Raw genomic sequence first — 20,849 nt, 5'->3', positions numbered from 1 at the left:
CATCTTCAGTTTATTTTGTTTATCACCTTAAAGAAAAGAAGTTCAGTAGGATACCTCTTTGATGCTTTCCCTTAATTTTCCACAAAAAGGGGCTTGAAACGAAAGCAAGGGCAGCTGGTGTATCCCAGAAGGGAATAGCTATAGTCCTAAAAATGCCTGGACAGCTCCTTCTAGATGTGGAATATGCTGCTGTGGTAATACATTTTAACCCTCTCTTGTGGTTTCTCTCCTGTCAATTGTAGGATCTGGGTACGAAGATAGCAATCAAGTCATGTCGCTTGGAACTAAGTGTGAAAAACAAAGATCGGTGGTGCCATGAGATCCAGATCATGAAAAAGTAGGTCCATCTTTGGAGGTTTTTAAGCAGAGGTTGGATGGCCATCTGTCATGTATGATCTGGCTGAGATTCCTGCATTGCAGGGGGTTGGATTAGAGGATCCATGGGGTCCCTTCCAACTCTACAGTTCTACGATTCAATGGTTGTATTTCTGTCACCATAAACCCAAAGGTTGGATCTTTGCTGGTGGGTCCCCCTGAAAGCAGTTTCAATGGATCTTATTTGTGCCAAGATACCTGCTAAACTTGGAATCCATTGGTGGAGAGACAAAACCAATCTCTATCTCTCCCATCCAGGATACAACCACATACAGACACAGCCATGGTGTTGTGAAGACGAAAGGCTGAAGGAAGGAGAGTCTCCTGTTAGTTGTAGACAATCATAACCAGTCATATTTTTCCCCTGAGGAAGGTGTATCTGAAATGCGTTTGGCATTTGATGGTTCCGATTTTGCACATCTCAGCACCCATTTTGAAGTTTTGCTGCTGCTTCATTGTTAGTGTCCCCTTCCAAATTCTTCTTTCTGCCTGGTGGGTAGAGGGATGTTGTAATGGCTGCTGCTGTGCTCCAAGAGGCTTGTTTGGAAGCAGAAGGCATATCAGCCATACAGTTGCTGTTCTTTGAGAGTCACCACTCGACCCTGTAGCAGCATCTTCCGTTGGAAGGCTTGCCACTGCAGCTGCTGTGCTGCTTCTCAGAATTCCCATCTTATTTTTCAAACTGCATAGGCTTGATTAAGCTAAGTTTGGTTTTATCTATCCCAGTTTTCAAAACAAAATGTTTGATCCTGCGCCGCTTCATGAAATTCAGAAGGAAAGGATTGTCTGTAGTAGTATGCATTTTCAGAATACTTCCAATTTCTTTCCTTCGTTTATTTAGGCTGAACCATCCCAATATTGTAAAAGCCTGTGAAGTGCCTGACGAGATGAATTTCCTTGTCAATGACGTCCCACTTTTGGCTATGGAATATTGCTGCAAAGGAGATCTCAGAAAGGTACGGCCTGTTTCTTTGACTGCTGATGCCGTTTAGATTTTGGGTTGGAGACTATAGCTGGGCGCAGTATGTGGAGAAGGGTGATGTGCTGTTATCATTTCCTGAGGTGACTGACGTTCCTGACAACCTTATTTTGGACTTGTGCTGCTTGCCAGGCTTAGGGAGCATGGGAGAAGTAAGTGTGCAACTGTCAAACTGGATGGGATAAGGGAAACAAATGGTACCCCTTCGTTCAAGTTCAGGCAACCTTTTTATGTTGTATTCCCTGAAGGCTGCATACCAGTGTTGGGTGGGGCTGGAACCTGTGATGGATGGGACCAAAGCAAGGCCACACTTATTTCTCTCAAAAGCAAATGATACTTTTGAGAGCCTCGGGCACCATCTGACATCACTGTGAGTCAGGTTTGGCCCACCAAGGGTGGGAAGATAACTCTCTGACCTGCTGACCATAAAAGGTTCCCCATCCCTGGTTTAGGTAGACCAGAACACCCTCAGAAATTACTTTTCCTTTAGCCTTTTATTTTATTCTAAACTACCCTGAAGGCCTGTTACCAGGCAGAAAGGCGGGATATAAGTATATTAAAGAAATAAGTACAGTGGTACCTCGGGTTACATACGCTTTAGGTTACAGACTCCGCTAACCCAGAAATAGTACCTCGGGTTCAGGATGAGAACAGAAATTGTGCTCTGGCGGCGGGGTGGCAGCCGGAGGCCCCATTAGCTAAAGTGGTGCTTCAGGTTAAGAACAGTTTCAGGTTAAGAACGGACCTCCGGAACGAATTAAGTACTTAACCCGAGGTACCACTGTAGTCTTGGAACCAGGCAGTGCCCCTCCATTTTAAACGTAACAACTGTATAGGATGGTTTTCTGCTTTAAAGATGTTTGTGGACAATACGATAGATTGCTGAAGTAGATCCTCACTTTAAGTGTATACAGAGGCTTCTTTCATATAGGTTTTGTGTTCTCCAAGCAATCGCTTGCTCATAAATTCTTTCGTTCTTAGAAGGGTGTACGCTATATTGATGGCTGAACTGTATATCAAATGTCAACTATTTATCCTTCCTTGTAGCTGTTGAACTTACCGGAAAATTGCTGCGGCCTTAAAGAGAGTCAAATACTTTCTCTTCTTAGCGACATTGGTAAGTCATCTGTTCCCTTTTGTGCATTTGCGACAAGCCTTTGAGGTTCTCAGACTGCTAATTTTGCCTTGAAACTTAGGATGCACAAATCCCTTTAATTTTGGCATTTGTTATTTTATTTCATAAAATTTATATACCACTTGATTGTAAAAAACCTCAAAGTACTCATGACCTCATATGACCTTCCTTAGCTTGCCTAATTGATTCTGATAGCACTGTTTGAATGTAAAATTATTTTGGATTCAATAGCTCGAAAAAATATTTGTCACCAGTTAGAATGATGGTGCATATTGAACTGGAGGAGGCACACCAAATGATGGAAGTAGAACCCAGCCATCATTAGGAGGGACAAAGAGAGCTTTCCTTTTAACGTCTGCCCCAACACTCCTTCCATTTTGGCAATTCAGGAAATGCGGGCCGTGTGCTTTCAAATGATGTCTAGAAATATGAATTCTAAAATGAAAACAGATTTTTGCCTTAGATTCTGATCTCAGTTTAGGATTCAGACACGATACCCCTAACTGTATTGTTCTGTCATTGACCACATTCACGTGTAACAACAAACCAGACTTTATTCCTTATTATGTATTGGTGCATACTGCCCAGTCATTCTGTGTGCTCCTCCCTGAGTAGAATAAAGAAACCAAGATGACTAGGCTTCCTGTTTCATCCATCTAGGTCTGATACTCCCTAACACGCCTAACTCACTTGTTGCTGTAGCCTAACTGAGCAGATATCAATCTTCCCAGACTATAACTGTCTGGTACAGAGTACAGCTGCTTTACTAGCCTAAGATAGAAAAAAAGTACTCCACACCACTGAGGACACTTGACCTCAAGGTTTGCTGTTTACTGCAATGCATTATACATAAGGCTGCCTTTGAAGACAAATTGGAAACTGCAGCTGGTGCACAATTGGCCAGGTTGTTCACCCGGGTGGAATGGTTTGAGCACATAACACCAATCCTAGCATGGTTGCATTGGCTGCCAGTTTCCGAGCCCAATTCAAAGTGCTGGTTTTGACCTATAAAGCCTTTTGCCAGTCAGAACCCCAGTACATAAAGGACTGCCTCTCTCCACATGAAGCCAGACTCTGCACTCATCATCTGAGGTTCTTCTCCATGTGCCTTTTCTGAGAGAGGAACAGAGGGTGGTGATATGAGAACCAGTGTTCTCTGTGGTGGCTCTCTAACAGAGAGCATGTTGTCCCCAGAGAGTGGTGCCTGGTGCAATCTCTATTTGTAGGGACCAGCCAAAAGCATTCTCATTCACCCGGGCCTTTGGACCTTAATTTTCTGCTCATCTTTTAGTGGGGTGGGGTTCAGCTGGGTCTGTTTTTCTATATTACTTACATATTTTAGGACGTTTTATCCTTGTTTTTAATGCTAATTTCTGTAAGTTGCTTTCACTTTTCGGGGTGGGGAGTTTCTAATAAATATAACAAATAATAAGGCTAAATCAAGGAGTATTCCCAGGCTAGCAACCTGATAATTTAGGGAGGTTGCCATTCTGTTCAAAACTGGAGAAATTTGACATTTCCACTAGAATAACAACACTTCCACCTCCAAAAACCTCCATACACATTATAACTCGCATAAACACTGTATGTGTTTTGTTATGTTTTATTTACGCTCTTTGTATACCACTTAATATATAAACAGATATCTCTAAGCAGTGTATAGAAAACTGAAACAACAACAAAGAACTTAAAGAAGAAAAAATATGACAAAAATGCAGTTCATACAAAAATATTACTGTATAATAAGCACCATATTGAAACAACTCAACATTTAGAGCTAAACCATAAAATGCAGGAGAATAAGAATACAGCAGTACATGAAACACCAATATGAAATAAAACCAGTCACAAAATACTGAGTGCTTCCAGTATTTCACAATTGGTGATTAAAATTGTGCAGAATATTAACAAATGTGGGATGCTCAAAATGTGAAGAGTGGCATGCTAAAATCACCCAGCCTGTGATGTTGTTCAGAGTTCCCTGCATTAGGCATTTGGATTTTGTAATACTGCCTTTCAGTATTAAGCAGCACTCTCAATGCTATTCACAGAATAAGAATAAATATAACACTGTTGGCCCTGACGTCTATGTCATGTAGGTCCCTGGCCTGCCCTTCCCTGACAGCCCTGCATTGCATATAGATGTCTCTACTCAGAAACCTATGTACAACACATATATGGGGGGGGCAGGGTAATGGAACCCCACTGCGCATTCTACATGTGGAACCCTTTGGTGTGGCTAGTGTGAGGAGAGCTAAAATTGCATTAAAATCCATTTCTTATCTTGAGGATTCATGTAATGCCTCTCCCCCCCAAAAAAACAAGCAACAATAATCTCATTCACATGTAAGACAGTTTCAGCACAGAAATACAAATAATCTAAATGATGTGCTACTACTAGAACCCTTGTCAGGTGGTGTATTCAAAGCTGGCTGGTAGTTAGAGTAGAACTGAAAAAATGCAAACTCGGCTAGAGTAATTTCATCCTCCCGTACCTCCATCTATGTTCTGCTGTTTATATACTTCATAGATAGTCAAAGAAAGACTGGATGTAAATTTCTCTAAAAGGTATTTTTCTCCTTAACATCCCCCTCCCCTTCCAAAACATATTGGACTTCTAGGTTATGGTATCCAGTACTTGCATGAAAACAGAATAATACACAGGGACCTAAAACCTGAGAATATTGTTCTTCAGGAAGAAGGTGGAAAAGTAAGTGACATGCCTTGGATGATCTGAGCGGATTATCTAGAAGTATTAATTTTGCTTGGATGCAATAAGAAGTACATCTGTGGCCTACTTTTCAGCCATCAGCTGCAAAATCTGGTGTATAGTTTCAATATTCTGACTGGAATCCTTTAGTAGTGTCGGTGATGTGAAGGATAAAGGGAACGCTTGTATAGCTCTGCTATGGGTCTACTTAGTCATTATTCAGCTGTTGTGTTGCAGAGGGGGTGGTGTTCGAAGCAAACTAATGAGAGGCAGGGAATTTGCTGGGACTATTGGGACCACCTTGATTCTTTTTGACCATCTTCTGCAGAGGAGGGAATGGGATAAGAAGTTGAAGTGAGTACCAGTTCTACCGGGGAATCTCAAGGATAGAAACAAAAGAGTTGGGAGATCTGAGCTGTCTGCTGCACAACCCCCTACACTCTGCTTAGGCTGTGCCAGATAAGCTATAGTAAAGTTCTCCTTGAGGTGAATCGGATGGAATTTACTCGTACTTTGGCTTTCTACACACAGGCGCAATGAGGGAAGTGCTTTCCTGTGATCTGATCCCCCCTTTCTCCCCAGATTGGCACCTCAATGGGAGTGTGCTAATCAGGTGGGAACACCTATGAGGTTGGTCTTGCCCTTTGTGCAGGATTAGGTCATGCTTCTCCATGACTTGGCATTGCACCTTGAGCCAGCTTCCACAGCACTGGGTACATGTGAACAGAGTCTCTTGACTGTCATCTTTGTGGGGAGTAAATTTTCAAATTTTCCTAGTGCTAGTAGCCCTGGTAGGTTCCTCATCTTTCTACTGCAATGCCATTTGTTTCACTTTGTGCAATTCTCTGGGGCTATGTGCTGTTATGGCCCTCTGTGGCAGTTGAATCAAATGGTTGAGGGGGTGGTGTATGGATGTTCCCTGCCTTGTCCGTGTGGAGGAGGGAGGGAAGGAAGGAAGTAGTAGTTTATTGCTCTTAAGTGATGCAATCCAATACAAGGGAGAATTATGTTTAAAACTGAATAAATTGAGCTAGGCAGCAGATTACAGTTCAATGATGATTTCAGGTTGGTGAGATTCTGGGGCAAGAGTAGTATGGATAATGACTGTTAGTTTAAGTCATTGAGTCCTGCTAAAGCAACTAATCAGACGGTTCTGGCTGTAGACGTCAGAATAGAAGATCAGAAGTCAGCATGGAGATGGAAAAAACTAATTAAAAGATTACAGCATAAAAGAAATGACATTAATTGTAAAAACACAAATTCCCTTCCTTCTAAATATATTTAGTAAATGTGAAGTCTTTGTGCTATGGGTGAGTTTTCCATACTCAGTGGGTGTTGGTTTTAACGACAGATTCACTGTGAGAAGCAAGCGAAAAAAGGAATCAAATATGAATCTGTTCTTAAAAACTAAAGAGAGAGAAATATGAACCTTAAGCTGCAGGCTATGAGAGGTAGTTTAACAAACACCAGTAAAACAGAATAAAGTACCTAAGAAGATTTGGGTGAGAATTCTTATTCTGTCACACAGAGTTTAAGGTGATATTCAGATGTCAAAAGACAGCTGGCAAAACTAAAAGTAAGGGAAAGTAAAAGGAGATGGCTTGGCATCCTTGAGGCTGCTTAGGGCCATGGTAGAATTTCTTAAGTGTGGAGAGGAAAAGAAAGAGCAAAAACTTGGAGGAGAAGTAAGAAGTTTGTAAAGAAACATGAAGGATGGGGGGACAAGAAAATGGGTCTGTATTTCATTTTGGTACCAATAGTTGAAAAGTGGTTGAGGCATTTTGTTAATTAATTTAATTTAACTGAGCAAATTTCAGAGCTCCTAAAACTGACGTGGGTGAAGATGTTTGATTTGATGTTGAAAGCAGCAGAAAGGTCAAGTAGCATAAATGAAGAATATACTGTATTTGATTTCATTTCCAGATAATTCACAAAATAATAGACTTGGGATATGCCAAGGATCTGGATCAAGGAAGCTTATGCACATCTTTTGTTGGGACCTTACAGTACTTGGTAAGACTTTTAAAGATGTAGTGCACTGCAGCAAAAACTGCCCCCGTTTTTATTTCTATGCATTATACATTACATCCCTTAACTGTAGAATTATAGGGAAATACTTGCAATGTTCTTCATATGTTTTTTGTATTGGGAAGTTTTTAATGTTTGATGTCTCGCTGTATTTTTATATTATGTTGGAAGCCACCCAGAGTGGCTGGGGCAACCCAGTCAGATGGGCAGGGTATCAAGAATAAAAATTATTATTATTGCCATTGTTATTGCATCTTGTTTACTTTTTTTTAAAGGCACCAGAACTCTTTGATAATAAGCCATATACAACTTCTGTAGACTTCTGGAGCTTTGGAACTGTTGTCTTTGAGAGCATTGCAGGATTTAGACCATTTTTACATAACCAGCAGCCTTTTACCTGGTAAGAGTTTTGTTTCTCAAACTAATGGGCTATTAGACAATTGCTTGCCTTTCCTGTCCACCCGAGAAGAGCTAGTAGAGTAAAATCATATCAGTGTTTCATATACCTGGGAAGCCCCTCTTTTGGAAGTGGACTACTTGGAAAGAGTCCACCCATCTTGAAGACAAGAGGAAATGAAAAGGGTTTTCCTTGTGAATATTCCTTCCCCAAATAAGTCTCTCACTTATCTGGCATAATACCTTCAGCTGGTCAAGGACTTTCCAGGCTATCATTTTGTGGAGCAGTTGCTGGGGATCTAAATGCACTTGCACCAGCTCGTGTTGCAGCTGCTAAATATTGCAGCGTTACTGTAATATTCAAGCACTCATCGGGCAATGTTCTGTTCCTTAGAAAATGAAGAGGCCATAGCCACTCCAAGGAAGCAATTATGAGTGTTGTGTTGCATGTGGGTGTCACAAGTGCCTATTGATTCAGCCAAGGATATCACTGGTGATGGATTCACATGTATTGACTTGGCTTACTAGCCAGCCTCTTTTGTGACTGTCATAATCTTCTTCCCTCTGAGATATGAAGAAGATTAAAGGCAGCAGAATGAATTTCTCCCATTTGAAAAGGTTGGGGAGGTCCTAGCAAATGCAAAAGACTTGGGGGGGAGAAAGGAGTCTTATCTCACTTACACTAAGGTACGAATAGAATAAGGAATAGCAGGAAAAACTCTTGCCATTGTTTTCTCCCAACCCGAGTTTACATAAGAGAGTCAGGGAAAGGGGATGCTGGGTATTTTTCTCACCAGAGGGCGGAGGCATAGCCCCTGGTGAGCTAGCAAGTAAATTGTGGGTTTCTGTCTGATAGCACATGATCACCTTCAGGTAGCTCCAAGCTTTCGGCTATACACAATTTTTGTTTGTACACGTAACCTTTGGAACTGAACCCTCTACATAAGATAAGGGATTAATGTAATCTCTTTCACAGTGTGTTGAGTTGTCAGTTATTTTTCAATCCTTCGTTCACTGTTTTTCTACAGGCATGATAAAATCAAGAAAAAAGATCCAAAATACATTTTTGCGTGGGAAGAGATGACTGGGGAAGTTAGATTCAGTCCTCACCTGCCAAATCCCAACAGCCTCTGCAGGTAACATTAAATCCCCTGCTTTCCTTTAAATTGCTCGAATTCTGCAGTGCAAATCTGTTCAGCCGCTCTTTTTTCTTAATACAGTGTCAGGTGGAGGTTCTAAGGTATAATCTTTTACCAAAGTATATTCTGGTCCAAATACATTCTAGCTTGCTTTTCTCTGATAGTTACAAGCAGTGCTTTTTTCTTGGGGGACTCGGGGACCCTAAACATTCTGTGAATTTTAAGTTTGGCCTCATTGAGGGGCAGTATTTCATTATGAGTAGGAAAATGAGAGTATTCCTAAACATTTTTTAAGAAAAAAAGCACTGGTTACAGGTAGCATGCCTCATCTAAAATGATAGTTGTCTTTTGAAGCTCTGGAGTAAGAATGAGCAACCTTTCTTCCCTGAAGGGGATATATTCCCTCAGAGAGAATTTGTTGGGGGGGGGGTCACATGCTGGCAGTGGGTGAAACTAAAATAACCCCACTATTTTTTTTTCTTTGACTGTAAAAGAAATAGTGTTAATTATTTTCAGTTCATCACCACCACAAACTCCTCTTGCCTTTCTCTCTCGCTCTTGTGCATACATCTACACTTTTTACAACATTTTCTCACTTATGCACACACAGAGGGATGCCTTTTTAAAGCATAGCTTCACTGGAAATCTCACTTTGCAAAGCTTTCTTCCCTATGTAGGCAAGTAATGCTTTTGATGGTCTTTCATTCTCTGGCATCTCTTATTTCTTTCTGGGCTGCAAGGAATCAGAAACTGACCACAGAGGTCTTGAACCACTCTGGCTGCTGTGTTCCATGTTTCCTCTCTCATGTTTTGGCAGAATTTAATGGGTATTTTGTTTGTGTGTAAATAGGTGAATGAGCAAACAAAGATAGGTTTAAGACTATTTTAACCTTTTGTACACCTATCTTCCTTGTTAACGTAGTTAGGAACTCAGATGAACCTTGGAAGCAAAGCTGAGAATGGAAAAACTCTAAAGAACGTGGCATATGCAAGAGAATTTCGAAAAAAAGAAAACTAAACTGGCTAGATACAAATCTGATGTTCTTTTCCAGATTAATGTCATGGAGGATACTGTGCCCATATCAGTCAATTTTGTTGGTTTATGTATGGGAAATATATCCATGTCAAAGCTGTTCTGTGGTTTATTAATCTTACACAAATGTCTATCCCCACCTCCTCTTACTGGTTCTGGCATCCTTGTGTTCATAATGTACATTATATGGTTACACTAGTAAGTATCTAGTAAGTAAGATCTTTTGATAAACTAGGTATTAACAGTTGTTCATGGTTAACGGTTGTTAACCATTGTCTACTGTGCTTTTGTTTTTGGTTTAGTATAATTGTAGAAATGATGGAGAGCTGGCTGCAACTGATGCTAAATTGGGATCCACAGCAGAGAGGGGGTGGTCCAGACCCAGAAACTGGTAATTTGAGATGTTTCCAGTTAATGGATCAAATACTGGGTTTGAAGGTAAGTTCTGATACGGCATGCCCGGATTAAAAGGAGGTTGTTTAAATGCATTACCATTACACAAGCTAGTAAGCTACCTTCATTTGTTCTCTGAAATCTCGCAACACAATTTTTGCAGTGCTGTGGCAGAACGCTCTCCTTTGGCTAAGCAGGGGTAGGGAACCCGATCTGGCCAGTGGGTCAGCCCTCCTTAACCCATCTACTGCTAGCAGGCGAAATATAGCCACTCATCTGTCATCACAGTTTCATCAGGTGATGGTAATAAGGACTTCCAAGTATCACGCAGGACTTAGCGCTGATCAGCAGGCTTGGAATCACTGCCCATCAACTGATGGGCAGTGACCTCAGGCCTGCTTTCTGCAGCACTCAGTTGCATTGTCAAGTTCTGAACAGGAAGCTCTGTCACAATCCAATCCAGCCATGGCTCTCCCTGCCTCACACCTGGTTTCACATACAACATTAGGTGCAGGGCGGGTGGGTGTGGTTTGAGGGAAACTGCCTAATGGGCCAAATTGGAACCTGAACCTGTGCCAAATTTGGTCCATGGGTTGAAGGTTCCGCAGCCCTGGCCTAAAGGATAGAAAATACCATTGGCAATTTGTAGAAGCAAGCGTGCGGGAGTTGGGGGGAGAAGAAAGGCTGTTAGGTCTTCAGGGGAAGGCACTGTTGACCCAAACTTTTATTTAAATAATTTTAATACTGGGGGCTTACATAATAAATTTTTTAAAAATCAACTTCTTAGCAACGTAAGGTAGAGACAAACTCCTGAATTCTGCTTAGAGGGATTTCTGCTTAGAGTGATATAACATACATAGGCATTTTTATGTACGTGTATATAGTCATCTTCTTTTTGGGGGGCAAAGAGTTGGTTTTCCTTTTGGTTTTCTCTGACTAAATTACTGCTGGTTTAGGGTTGAGTATGTGTACCTTTCTTTCCTTTTCAGATAGTTCACATCTTAAATATGACGTCTGCCAAGATCCTGTCTTTTTCATTGCTCCCTGAGGAAAGTCTCCATTCTCTCCAGTCTCGCATTGAGTCAGAGACTGGGATCAGCACAGGGAACCAAGAGCTTTTGCTTGAGATGGGAATTTGCCTAGACCCTCGGAAGCCAGCCTCTCAGTGTGTTATTGATGGCGTAGTAAGTTTCCCTTTTTAATTCCAGTAAACGGGAATATATTCCAGTATTTGCAGCAGAGCACAGCCTTTTATTTGCCTGCAGTTAAGGGTAAAGTTTCTGTGGTGTAGTGGTTAAGAGCGGTAGACTTGTAATCTGGGGAACCGGGTTCGCTTCCCTGTTCCTCCACATGCAGCTGCTGGGTGACCTTGGGCTAGTCACTCTTCTCTGAGGTCTCTCAGCCTCACTCACCTCACAGAGTGTTTGTTGTGGGGGAGGAAGGGAAAGGAGAATGTTAGCCGCTTTGAGACTCCTTCAGGTAGTGATAAAGCGGGATATCAAATCCAAACGCTTCTCTTCTTCTTCTTCTTCCTCCGCTGCTCTTCCCCTGTACTCCTTGTATCTTTTTCAGTTCATACATGAGTTTTCTGGTTCTGTTGAGACAAAAAAAATTTAAAATATTGACTATTCAGACTCAAAGAGTCATGTTCAGCAGAATATTAGAATTGTAGAGTTGGAAGGGACTCTGAGGGTCATCTAGTCCAACTCCATGCAATTTGTGAATCCTGCCTACAGTCGGTTCTGTCAGCACATGGATTTTCCTTGTGGGGCAGAACCTTTTCCTTCTGTGTGCGCCCTAAATCTGCCCATCCAGAGCAAATTTGGGAGTAGTCTGGGGCGTGTGAGCTGGGGGGGGGGGGAACAAGGATGGTCTTGTTGTGCTAGGAGCAACTTTTGCTTGCACAACAATTTAACACAATCCATGTAGTTTTGCACAGTTGACTTGTGCCTGGGGTGGCCGCCTCCTTTTTTTGTCTTAAGTGTGTAATCATGGTTCTCTGAATTACAGCTGCTTATTCAAGGTTTCTGTGGGAATTCTTGACTTGTTTGTTTCTCTTTTCTCCTTGGCAGAGAGGCTGGGATAGCTACATGGTTTACTTGTTTGATAAAAGCAAAACTATCTACGAAGGCCCCTTTGCTTCTAGGAGTCTGTCTGACTGTGTAAATTATATTGGTAAGTATATTGCAGTTCAGACCTGATTATTAGTTGTTATGAGCAGGGACATAACTTTCAGAGCAGTAGCAATAAAATACTATTTAGGAGGACTAATTGTTCTGTATCTGCTGTGACGCAGTGCAGCTAATATATTTCATGATGCCATTACTGTAAGGGGAACACAATGGTCATTTGTTTCACAAATTCAGCCCATAATAGTTGCAAGAGCAGTGTATTCAGAGGTGACTTCCTTGCATTTCCTTGGTTAGGATTTTTGAAGCATTAATTGTTATAGTAGACATTTTTGTGTGCGTTAATTGCCAAATACAATGTTTGAAATCCAACTAATCACACCTAGCTTGATAAAGTTTTATGAGGAACTTCAGACCATTAATAAGACATTCTTACGAGAACAAACCAATTATGCCATATGTTTTTGGACTTCCCATGTTTTTGTTCATTTTTATCACGGTCTGTTATTTAGGTGCAAGAGTTTTACCCTCATCCTTGCCCCACCAACCTTTTCTTTTGGTACGAAATCTAGCTAGTCATTTCCCTTCTTGTTTCATCCCTCAGTGGGTGGGATTGAGAGTCTTCTTGTTCCTTTGTACCTTTGCGAGTTGCGCTAGCAGCAACTCAGGCAGCTTTCTCCTCAGTGAAGGCAGTCTAGAAACAAGAAGAGCAAAGCTTCCCTGTCCTATGTAGTGATAGCTTTTTTCAAGGTAGAAGGGAATATTCCATTTGTGTATGAAACGGATGGAAAGTCTTCCATAGCAATTAAAACTCTATTCCCTGTACTTGAAGAATCAGGTCTGGAAGAGCAACATAGCTGCTGAGTCCCACTCTTGCTTTCCCACAATTTCCTGCTTTATGAGTCCCATGGAAAACTCCAATCTTTGTTTTAAACATTACAACACCAATTTTATTGTGCAGTTTGATCAGTCCAGTGGAGGGACCAGCCTAGACATCCCCACAAGCCAGAATCATCAGAAGAACTCAATCTCATGTTTTGCTGTACTACAGTGGTACCTCGGGTTAAGTACTCAATTCATTCCAGAGGTCTGTTCTTAACCTGAAGCACCACTTTAGCTAATTGGGCCTCCTGCTGCCACCACGCTGCTGGAGCACGATTTCTGTTCTTAACCTGAAGCACTATTTCTGGGTTAGCAGAGTCTGTAACCTGAAGCATATGTAACCTGAAGCGTATGTAACCTGAGGTACCACTGTATTCCATTTGATATGGTGGTGTGTTAGATTTCAGGTGTTCTTTTTAAGTGCAGTTCGAAAATGTCTCTTGTTTAGACAGTTAAACATTATAACTGTTCTGGTTCTGGGTTGCCTCTAATAAATATGCACTGGTAGCTTTTTATATTACAGATCTTAATGTTTTCAGTAGTGATGGCTGTTATGTTTCCTTCCTTGCACAGTGCAAGAGAGCAAAATTCAGCTGCCCATTGTGCAGCTTCGTAAGATATGGGCTGAAGCTGTGCATTACATCATTGGACTAAAAGAAGATTACAGCCGGCTGTTCCAAGGTCAAAGAGCTGCAATGTAAGCCAGCGATTCAGTAATCGAGATCAGCGGGGGAAAGGGTAGCAAGTGTGTGTTCAGGGTACCCAAAAAATCATAGCTTTGTTTTTTCAAAAAAATGTAGAGTTTACTTCTTTGTGTCTGTGAAATCCATATGGGATACAGGGCATGGTGAGTGTTTATTAACAACAGAATTATAGTGGCTTCCTGATGGCATAAGATTTTGTGGGGGGACTGAAGCAGAGCAGTAAGCAATAAGACGAGACAGACAAGGACCTCATGCTTTGAATACCCCTACAACTTTTTTCAGCCTCACTCCCATATTCACTTATGGTTCATTTTCTGGGGGTTGCATGTCAGTGATGGGCAAGAAAGAGGTATTCATGGGCACATTTCAGCCAGGCCAAAGCACTGAGCAGGGCCAGTGTAAGGGCTGGGAAAAGGAGGTGTAACCCTAGGAGAGTCCTGCTGGCTGTGTAGATAGGCCTGGGGGAGCCACCTGAAGTCCACACCTGACACCCAGGATGTGGACTTCTTAAAGCTCCATGCAGACACAATAGAAATTCTCCGCACCATGAAGCAATTGCTAACACCTGCTTTGTTTGGCTTGTCTAGGCTGAGTCTTCTTAGGTACAATGCCAATTTAACCAAGATGAAAAACAACATGGTGTCAGCATCTCAGCAGCTGAAAGCAAAGCTGAAATTCTTTCAGCAGAGCATCCACCTTGACTTGGAGAAATACAGTGATCAGATGACATACGGGATATGTAAGTGTTTGGAGGAGCTGGTGCTCAGGACCGCATTAGCAATAGGAAGGGGCGTCCCGTCCCGTTTCGCCACCTAAGGCAAAATGGAATTGCCGCCTCCTGCCCCGCTGTGATCCCCTCCCCACTTCTGCTGCCACTGCGCCCCAGCTCTCACTGAACTCAGTGGGAGCCATGGAGCTCCTCAGAGAGTTGCCGCTTGGCTTATTCACCCGGGAGCACGGAAGAGAAGTGGAGTGCTATGCATCAGAATGCCTCCCTCTCTGCTGTGGAAGTGGTGGGACGTCCACCGCTTGAGACAGGTGCCTTATGGGCAGGCTAGCTCTTAACTATAGGATAGGTCTGCTTTTGAGACCCATCTGTACAAGGATGCCCCACCCCACAACTGTGGCTGCAATGCTGCGTTACTTCCTATAACCTTTCCAAATTCAGCTAGACCAAATTCAGGGGAGCTTGCCTCCTGCCCTCTCCTAGTCCTCCTTATTCAGAGCATATTTCGCCTTATAAAGTAGGAGGGAGCCAGTGGCAGAGAGAAATGGCTGGTGACAAGCAAAGCCTTGTAGTTGTCGCCATCCAAGCCTGGCAGGGAAACCCATTGTGAGCCAGGTCCAGGCTTGAGCTCATAAGTTGGCCAAGGTTTTTCAAAAGGGGATCTGATTTTCCCTGATTTTTGAAATTCATCAGCATCACCACTTCAAAATGTGCATGTTTTTAAAAATAAAGGCTGTTTATTTTCAGCGCATGCTGCTGCTTTAAATTAACCCAAATACGTTTCTTTAAGCCTCAGAAAAGATGCTGAAAGCCTGGAAAGAAATGGAAGAAAAGGCCTTGCAGTGTGAACAGGTATGGAAGATGAAAATGCTGTCAAATGTGCAGTGATTAACCAGGGCTTTCAGTCTGCCTCACCACAGCAGAATCTTACCACCACATAGTAATCGCCACCGTCAGTGTGCACACGCACACACTTTCCTATCAAAAGTGGGAGGAGAAACTCCCTCGAGATACTTCCCAGTGTATAGAATTCTCTCTTGTTTTCAGGCTGGAGATATTGGCTACCTGGATGAGCAGATCATGGCTTTGCACACAGAGATTGTAGAATTGCAGAGGAGTCCCCATGCACGACGTCAGGGTGAACTCATGGAGAATCTGTAAGAAAAGAAGCTATTCTCATAGGCATTTGTAATTTTTTGCAGGCTAACAAGTTTAAGGTGTTCCATTATTTGTTAGTATCTTATTCTTTTGCATTGTATTAGTGTAGGGATTTTTTTTATAGTCTCTCCACTCTTCAGGGCCTAGATGGCTAATAATAGTATATGTATTTAAAATCAGGGCTTTTTTCTGGGGGTACGCAGGGGTACACATACCCCTAAACATTTTGTGAATCTTTGCCCATTTACTGTATTTTTCCCGATTTGAACTATAAAATGGTGATTTTCTTGAGTCAGAATGAGAGTACCCCTAAACATTTTTTTTTAGAAAAAAACATTGTTTAAAATAATACTATAATTTTGGCATAGAGCAAATATCCTTGTATATGTAGGGAACTTAAGGTCTGGAAAGAAGCCTGAGAGAGTTGCTTCTCCCTACTTGCACTAAAAAAAACAACATGCGTTCAGTTTCTGGACAGTGAAAACCCATCAAGGATTGAGTCCACCAACTGGGTGTGATGAACAGCCAAGTCATTAATTGTTTTGCTGCTTGCCTGCGATTTTAAAAAGCAAGGAAGATGTTCCCTTTCAGTTGCTCAACAATACATGGCTGCTAGACTTTGTTCATTATTAGTTCTCACAAATTTTGCAATCCTGAGCCAATTGCTCAGCGTTATATCTAATGTTTGTGGGTATAACTTGTGCAATGGAACCCCTACTTCCCTCTGCCTGCCTTCCAGATCTGTTCTGGATTTCCCCCCAGCCCTGCAGAGCAAATTGAAGTCCTTGTGCAAACAGAACAACTTTGTTGGATACAGCCCTCAGATCTTGCAGATCAAAGACATATTTAAATCTGTTTTTAGAATATTGGGCAACAATTTAAGAGTTGGAAGTATGAGAGTCCTGAGTACAGTGGTACCTCGGGTTACAAACACCTCGGGTTACAAACTCCACTAACCTAGAAGCAGTACCTCAAATTACAAACTTTGCACAGCGGCAGTGGGAGGCCCCATTAGTGAAAGCACGCCTCATGTTAAGAACGGTTTCGGGTTAAGAACGGACCTCCGGAACGAATTAAGTTCGTAACCCGAGGTACCACTGTATTGACTTTTGAACACTCAAGTTGTCAGTTTGACATCAGTGCCGTTTTCCACTATGCTAAAGTGCCTACTGGAGTGTGTAACTTTTCTAGGGTACAGTGGATGCTCGGGTTGCGAACGTGATCCGTGCGGGATGCACGTTTGCAACCCGCAGCGGCACATCTGCACACACACAGGTTGCGATTCAGCGCTTCTGCGCATGCATAAAGCGCGATTTAGCGCTTCTGCACATGCACAGCCACTGAAACCCGCAAGTAACCAGTTCTGGTACTTCCAGGTTTTGGTGGTCCATAACCCGAAAAAACACAACCTGAAGCGTCTGTAACCCGAGGTATGACTGTATTGTGATTAACCACATGACGCCCTAAAACAGTTGCTATCTAATAGATGAACCCAGTATTTCCTTGACCCTTCTTAGATACCTGTCGTGGGTCTCAGTTGCACATTGTGTGAATTCACACAAATGTGTCAAGACTTCAGCAGTTGGTTCATTCTGGATCTCTGGTGCACAAAATTGACTGGCTGGTTGTCATTTTTCTAGGCAGTCATATAGTAATGAAAGTCCTGGATGATCTTGTGTTGTGATTTATTTAGAGCCAGTTTTGACCATGAAAACTGGAGAGAAGATTGGGTCTTCTTGCAGAGAGACCTGTATGTGTAGGAATTGCCCATCTATCTTGCTTAAGATGAAAATGTTTCCTACTGTTCATTAGTTGATTTCCCCCAAAAAATGAAACCAAAAGTGACTTACAAAAGAAGAAGGATAAAAACAAGTTTGAAAACGAGGACAGGATTTTGTGTGCGTAACAGATCCAGACCCCAAACAGCGAGTCAAAATAACTTGCTGCGAATTAGCTGCCGTTACTTTCTACCAGGTTAAAAAAAATACATGGTAGCTTTTACTCAAAGCTTTTACACTGTGACACCAATTGATTGATTGGCTAAACCAATTTCATTTCTGGAAATGCCATAATTGATAGCAAAAAAAAAAAAGAAAAAAGAAAGGAGAGGAAACTGTGCTTACAATTTTTATCTTTTTACAGTGAGCAAAGAGCTATAGAACTCTACAAGCAATTAAAACCAAGACCTCCAGGTATGGAAATGGCTCCAGAACACTTTGTGTTAAATGGGAGGTTTTGCAAAGAACAGTAAGGCAGGCAAGTGCTGATCTGGACAGAGGTCGTTGGCAAAGGATGTTAAGCAAGCCCAGGAACATTCTGGAATGTTAAATTTAACAGATTAGAAAAAGCAGAAGTGAGCAACTGAATTGCTTACATGCCTTGCATGTTTTTTTTATTCTTTTCTAAGTTTATATGATCATTTCTAACGGATCTCTGTTAGAGGGTAAGAATTTAGAATATGTAGACTTTTTGCTGCCCATTCCTGTAGCATTAATTATGAGTTTCCATCTTTTTGCCACCTAATACATCACTTCTGCAGTTTTTTTAAATGGTCTGTGAAACTCATTGCAAAAGAAAAAGAGGGAGGCATGAAGCAACCATTAGAAATGAAAGGTTTGTGAGATTACAAAATATTCTAGCTATGTTTATCAAGCCTGCTATTTCAGACTTGTCCTGAACAACTAACCAGCGTTTAGTAATGGGAAATGTTTAAATCGGTTTTTCTTCTTGTCAATGTTTTTCGATGTTTATCTGGTGGTTTGTTTTTTTAATGGCTTTTAAGAGGAGCACTGTACTGATCACGTGACAGGTATCCCTTTCAGATCATTCCTACAGTGACAGCACAGAGATGGTGAAGATCATAGTCCATACAGTTCACACTCAAGATCGCGTGCTCAAGGAACTCTTCAAACATCTTAGGTACAACGTGCATCCCTCTTTCTGCAGATTCCCGCATCTTCATTCCAATCTGATGTTTGACTAAGCAAACATATATTGATAGCCCATGAGGCATGTTAGGCTTGTGCTGAGTTTAAGATGTGTCCACTCTATAGTCACCCTTTTCATTGATTTTATTTCTGTCCCTTAGTGTTAACTTTAAATAGTTGTTTACATTGTTTTCAGTTTTGAAGGGAAGAAAGGCTGGATGTGTACAAATAAGTCTCAAAAAGGTACATAGAGGCCTGTTTCTAGTTTTGTTTTGTTTATCTTAAATTGTTTCCTGTAAATACAGTGGTACCTCGGGTTAAGTACCGTATTTTTCGCTCTATAAGATGCACCAGACCACAAGTTTTTGGAGGAGGAAAACAAGAAAAAAATATTCTGAATCTCAGAAGCCAGAACAGCAAGAGGGATCGCTGCGCAGCGAAATCAGCAATCCCTCTTGCTGTTCTGGCTTCTGGGATAGCTGCGCAGCCTGCATTCACTCAATAAGACGCACACACATTTCCCCTTACTTTTTAGGAGGGAAAAAGTGAGTCTTATAGAGCAAAAAATACAGTACTTAATTTGTTCTGGAGGTCCGTTCTTAACCTGAAACTGTTCTTAACCTGAAGCACCGCTTTAGCTAATAGGGCCTCCCGCTGCCGCCGTGCCACTGGAGCACAATTTCTGTTCTCATCCTGAAGCAAAGTTCTTAACCCAAGGTACTATTTCTGAGTTAGCGGAGTCTGTAACCTGAAGCGTATGCAACCTGAGGTACCACTGTATCCTGGTTGTGAGGAAAAAATATATCTGTGTACTCCTGACAATGAGGAATAGTCAGGGGTGGCTAATCTCTGGCTGTCCAGACTATCATTGGTCTCTGCTAGAATGCCTAGTGCAGACATGGCCAAACTTGGCCCTCCAGCTGTTTTGGGACTACAACTCCCATCGTCCCTAGCTAACAGGACCAGTGGTCAGGGATGATGGGAACTGTAGTCCCAAAACAGCTGGAGGGCTAAATTTGACTATGCCTGGCCTAGTGGCTGTGATTATAGAAGTTGAAATCTAACCTCTGGAGGACCCATGTTAGCCAACCCTGCTTTAAGGTAGGATCTGAACCATTTATAACTTTACATTAAAACTTTTAATTGTTATTGGGAAGTTGTAAATGTCATAGAAATTCTACTCAATATTGATCCAAAGCAGATTCCAGCTTATAGTTATCAGAGTAACAATTTAAACATGTTGCAGGATTCCCAAAAAATAGACCAGAGGCAATTATATTTCATCCAGCTGAACTTTACTGCCACTGAAGGCAAATGAGCATAATGGTCACAAATCCAATATATTCAGGATTGGCACTGTCCATAAGAAAACCAGTTGCAGCAGACTTAACTTAAACGTACAGGAACTTACAATAAGACTAAACCTTAACGCTATCTGTATAGAGAACACCACACCGGAAGGAAAAGAGACAGAATGAGAAAGGTGAAACCTAGGCTCCTGGCCCTACTTTTTATAGTCAGCATGACCTTGACAGAAAGAGATAAGATAGCCAGTTTAAACTAGCTGTACTCAGCTTCTCTGAAAGAAGAACCCAAACATCATGAACCTTCTGCTTGCTTCTTTCACACAGAGTTAATTAGAATAGGAAAGAACTACACATCAGAAACGCAAACTGATAGTAAAGCCATAGAGTGCATGGGCAGAATAGGTGAAATGGTATTTTATTGAGCCGGTAAAATGTCATTTCATTGATTGCAATTCCATAAAAACATAGCTATGGCGTTCTGATCAAAACACCCTAATATAATTGGATGGCAATGGAAACCTTGCACGGCGGCTGTGGTGAGAATGCACATGTCTGCTGAAAAGTAGGAGATTTGCGTGATCTGGTGTTCTGATCACGTGGCATCTCCTAGTTCTCCATACTTTTGCTCTCCGTGTGAGTAACGGGTGTTATCCTAAGGGGCTAAAGGTAAGATGGTGAAACAGCCAGAGAATTTGTGATTTGGGAGGGTGATGGATTAGGGAGGCAGAAACCTAGGTAAAAGGAACAGAGGAAGAAAATAGTGCTGAAAAAAGCAGGAGTCAAGGGGACTGCGAGGGGAGGGGGGGATATTGAGTGGGACCAGTAGG

At 41.9% G+C, this 20,849-nt stretch overlaps 1 protein-coding gene across 1 annotated transcript in view; it reads left to right on the top strand.

Annotated features, from left to right (window-relative positions):
- The window catches only part of CHUK (component of inhibitor of nuclear factor kappa B kinase complex), a 28,697-nt gene that overhangs the window by 1,787 nt on the left and 6,061 nt on the right, over positions 1-20,849 (top strand). The window contains exons 2-17 of the mRNA XM_081005486.1: positions 243-337; positions 1,217-1,331; positions 2,402-2,471; positions 5,111-5,199; positions 7,123-7,212; positions 7,503-7,627; positions 8,652-8,759; positions 10,098-10,233; positions 11,178-11,372; positions 12,261-12,363; positions 13,773-13,896; positions 14,491-14,642; positions 15,421-15,482; positions 15,678-15,787; positions 17,931-17,980; positions 18,611-18,707. Coding sequence (XP_080861612.1) covers positions 243-337; positions 1,217-1,331; positions 2,402-2,471; positions 5,111-5,199; positions 7,123-7,212; positions 7,503-7,627; positions 8,652-8,759; positions 10,098-10,233; positions 11,178-11,372; positions 12,261-12,363; positions 13,773-13,896; positions 14,491-14,642; positions 15,421-15,482; positions 15,678-15,787; positions 17,931-17,980; positions 18,611-18,707 — 1,721 coding nt within the window. The remainder of the gene's footprint in view (positions 1-242; positions 338-1,216; positions 1,332-2,401; positions 2,472-5,110; positions 5,200-7,122; positions 7,213-7,502; positions 7,628-8,651; positions 8,760-10,097; positions 10,234-11,177; positions 11,373-12,260; positions 12,364-13,772; positions 13,897-14,490; positions 14,643-15,420; positions 15,483-15,677; positions 15,788-17,930; positions 17,981-18,610; positions 18,708-20,849) is intronic.

The sequence above is a fragment of the Podarcis pityusensis genome (assembly GCF_964106645.2).
Source record: "Podarcis pityusensis genome assembly, chromosome: 5".
Classification (NCBI taxonomy): Eukaryota; Metazoa; Chordata; class Lepidosauria; order Squamata; family Lacertidae; genus Podarcis; species Podarcis pityusensis.
The sequence above is the reverse complement of the archived record's forward strand: the minus strand, read 5'-3'. Positions and strand labels throughout refer to the sequence as shown.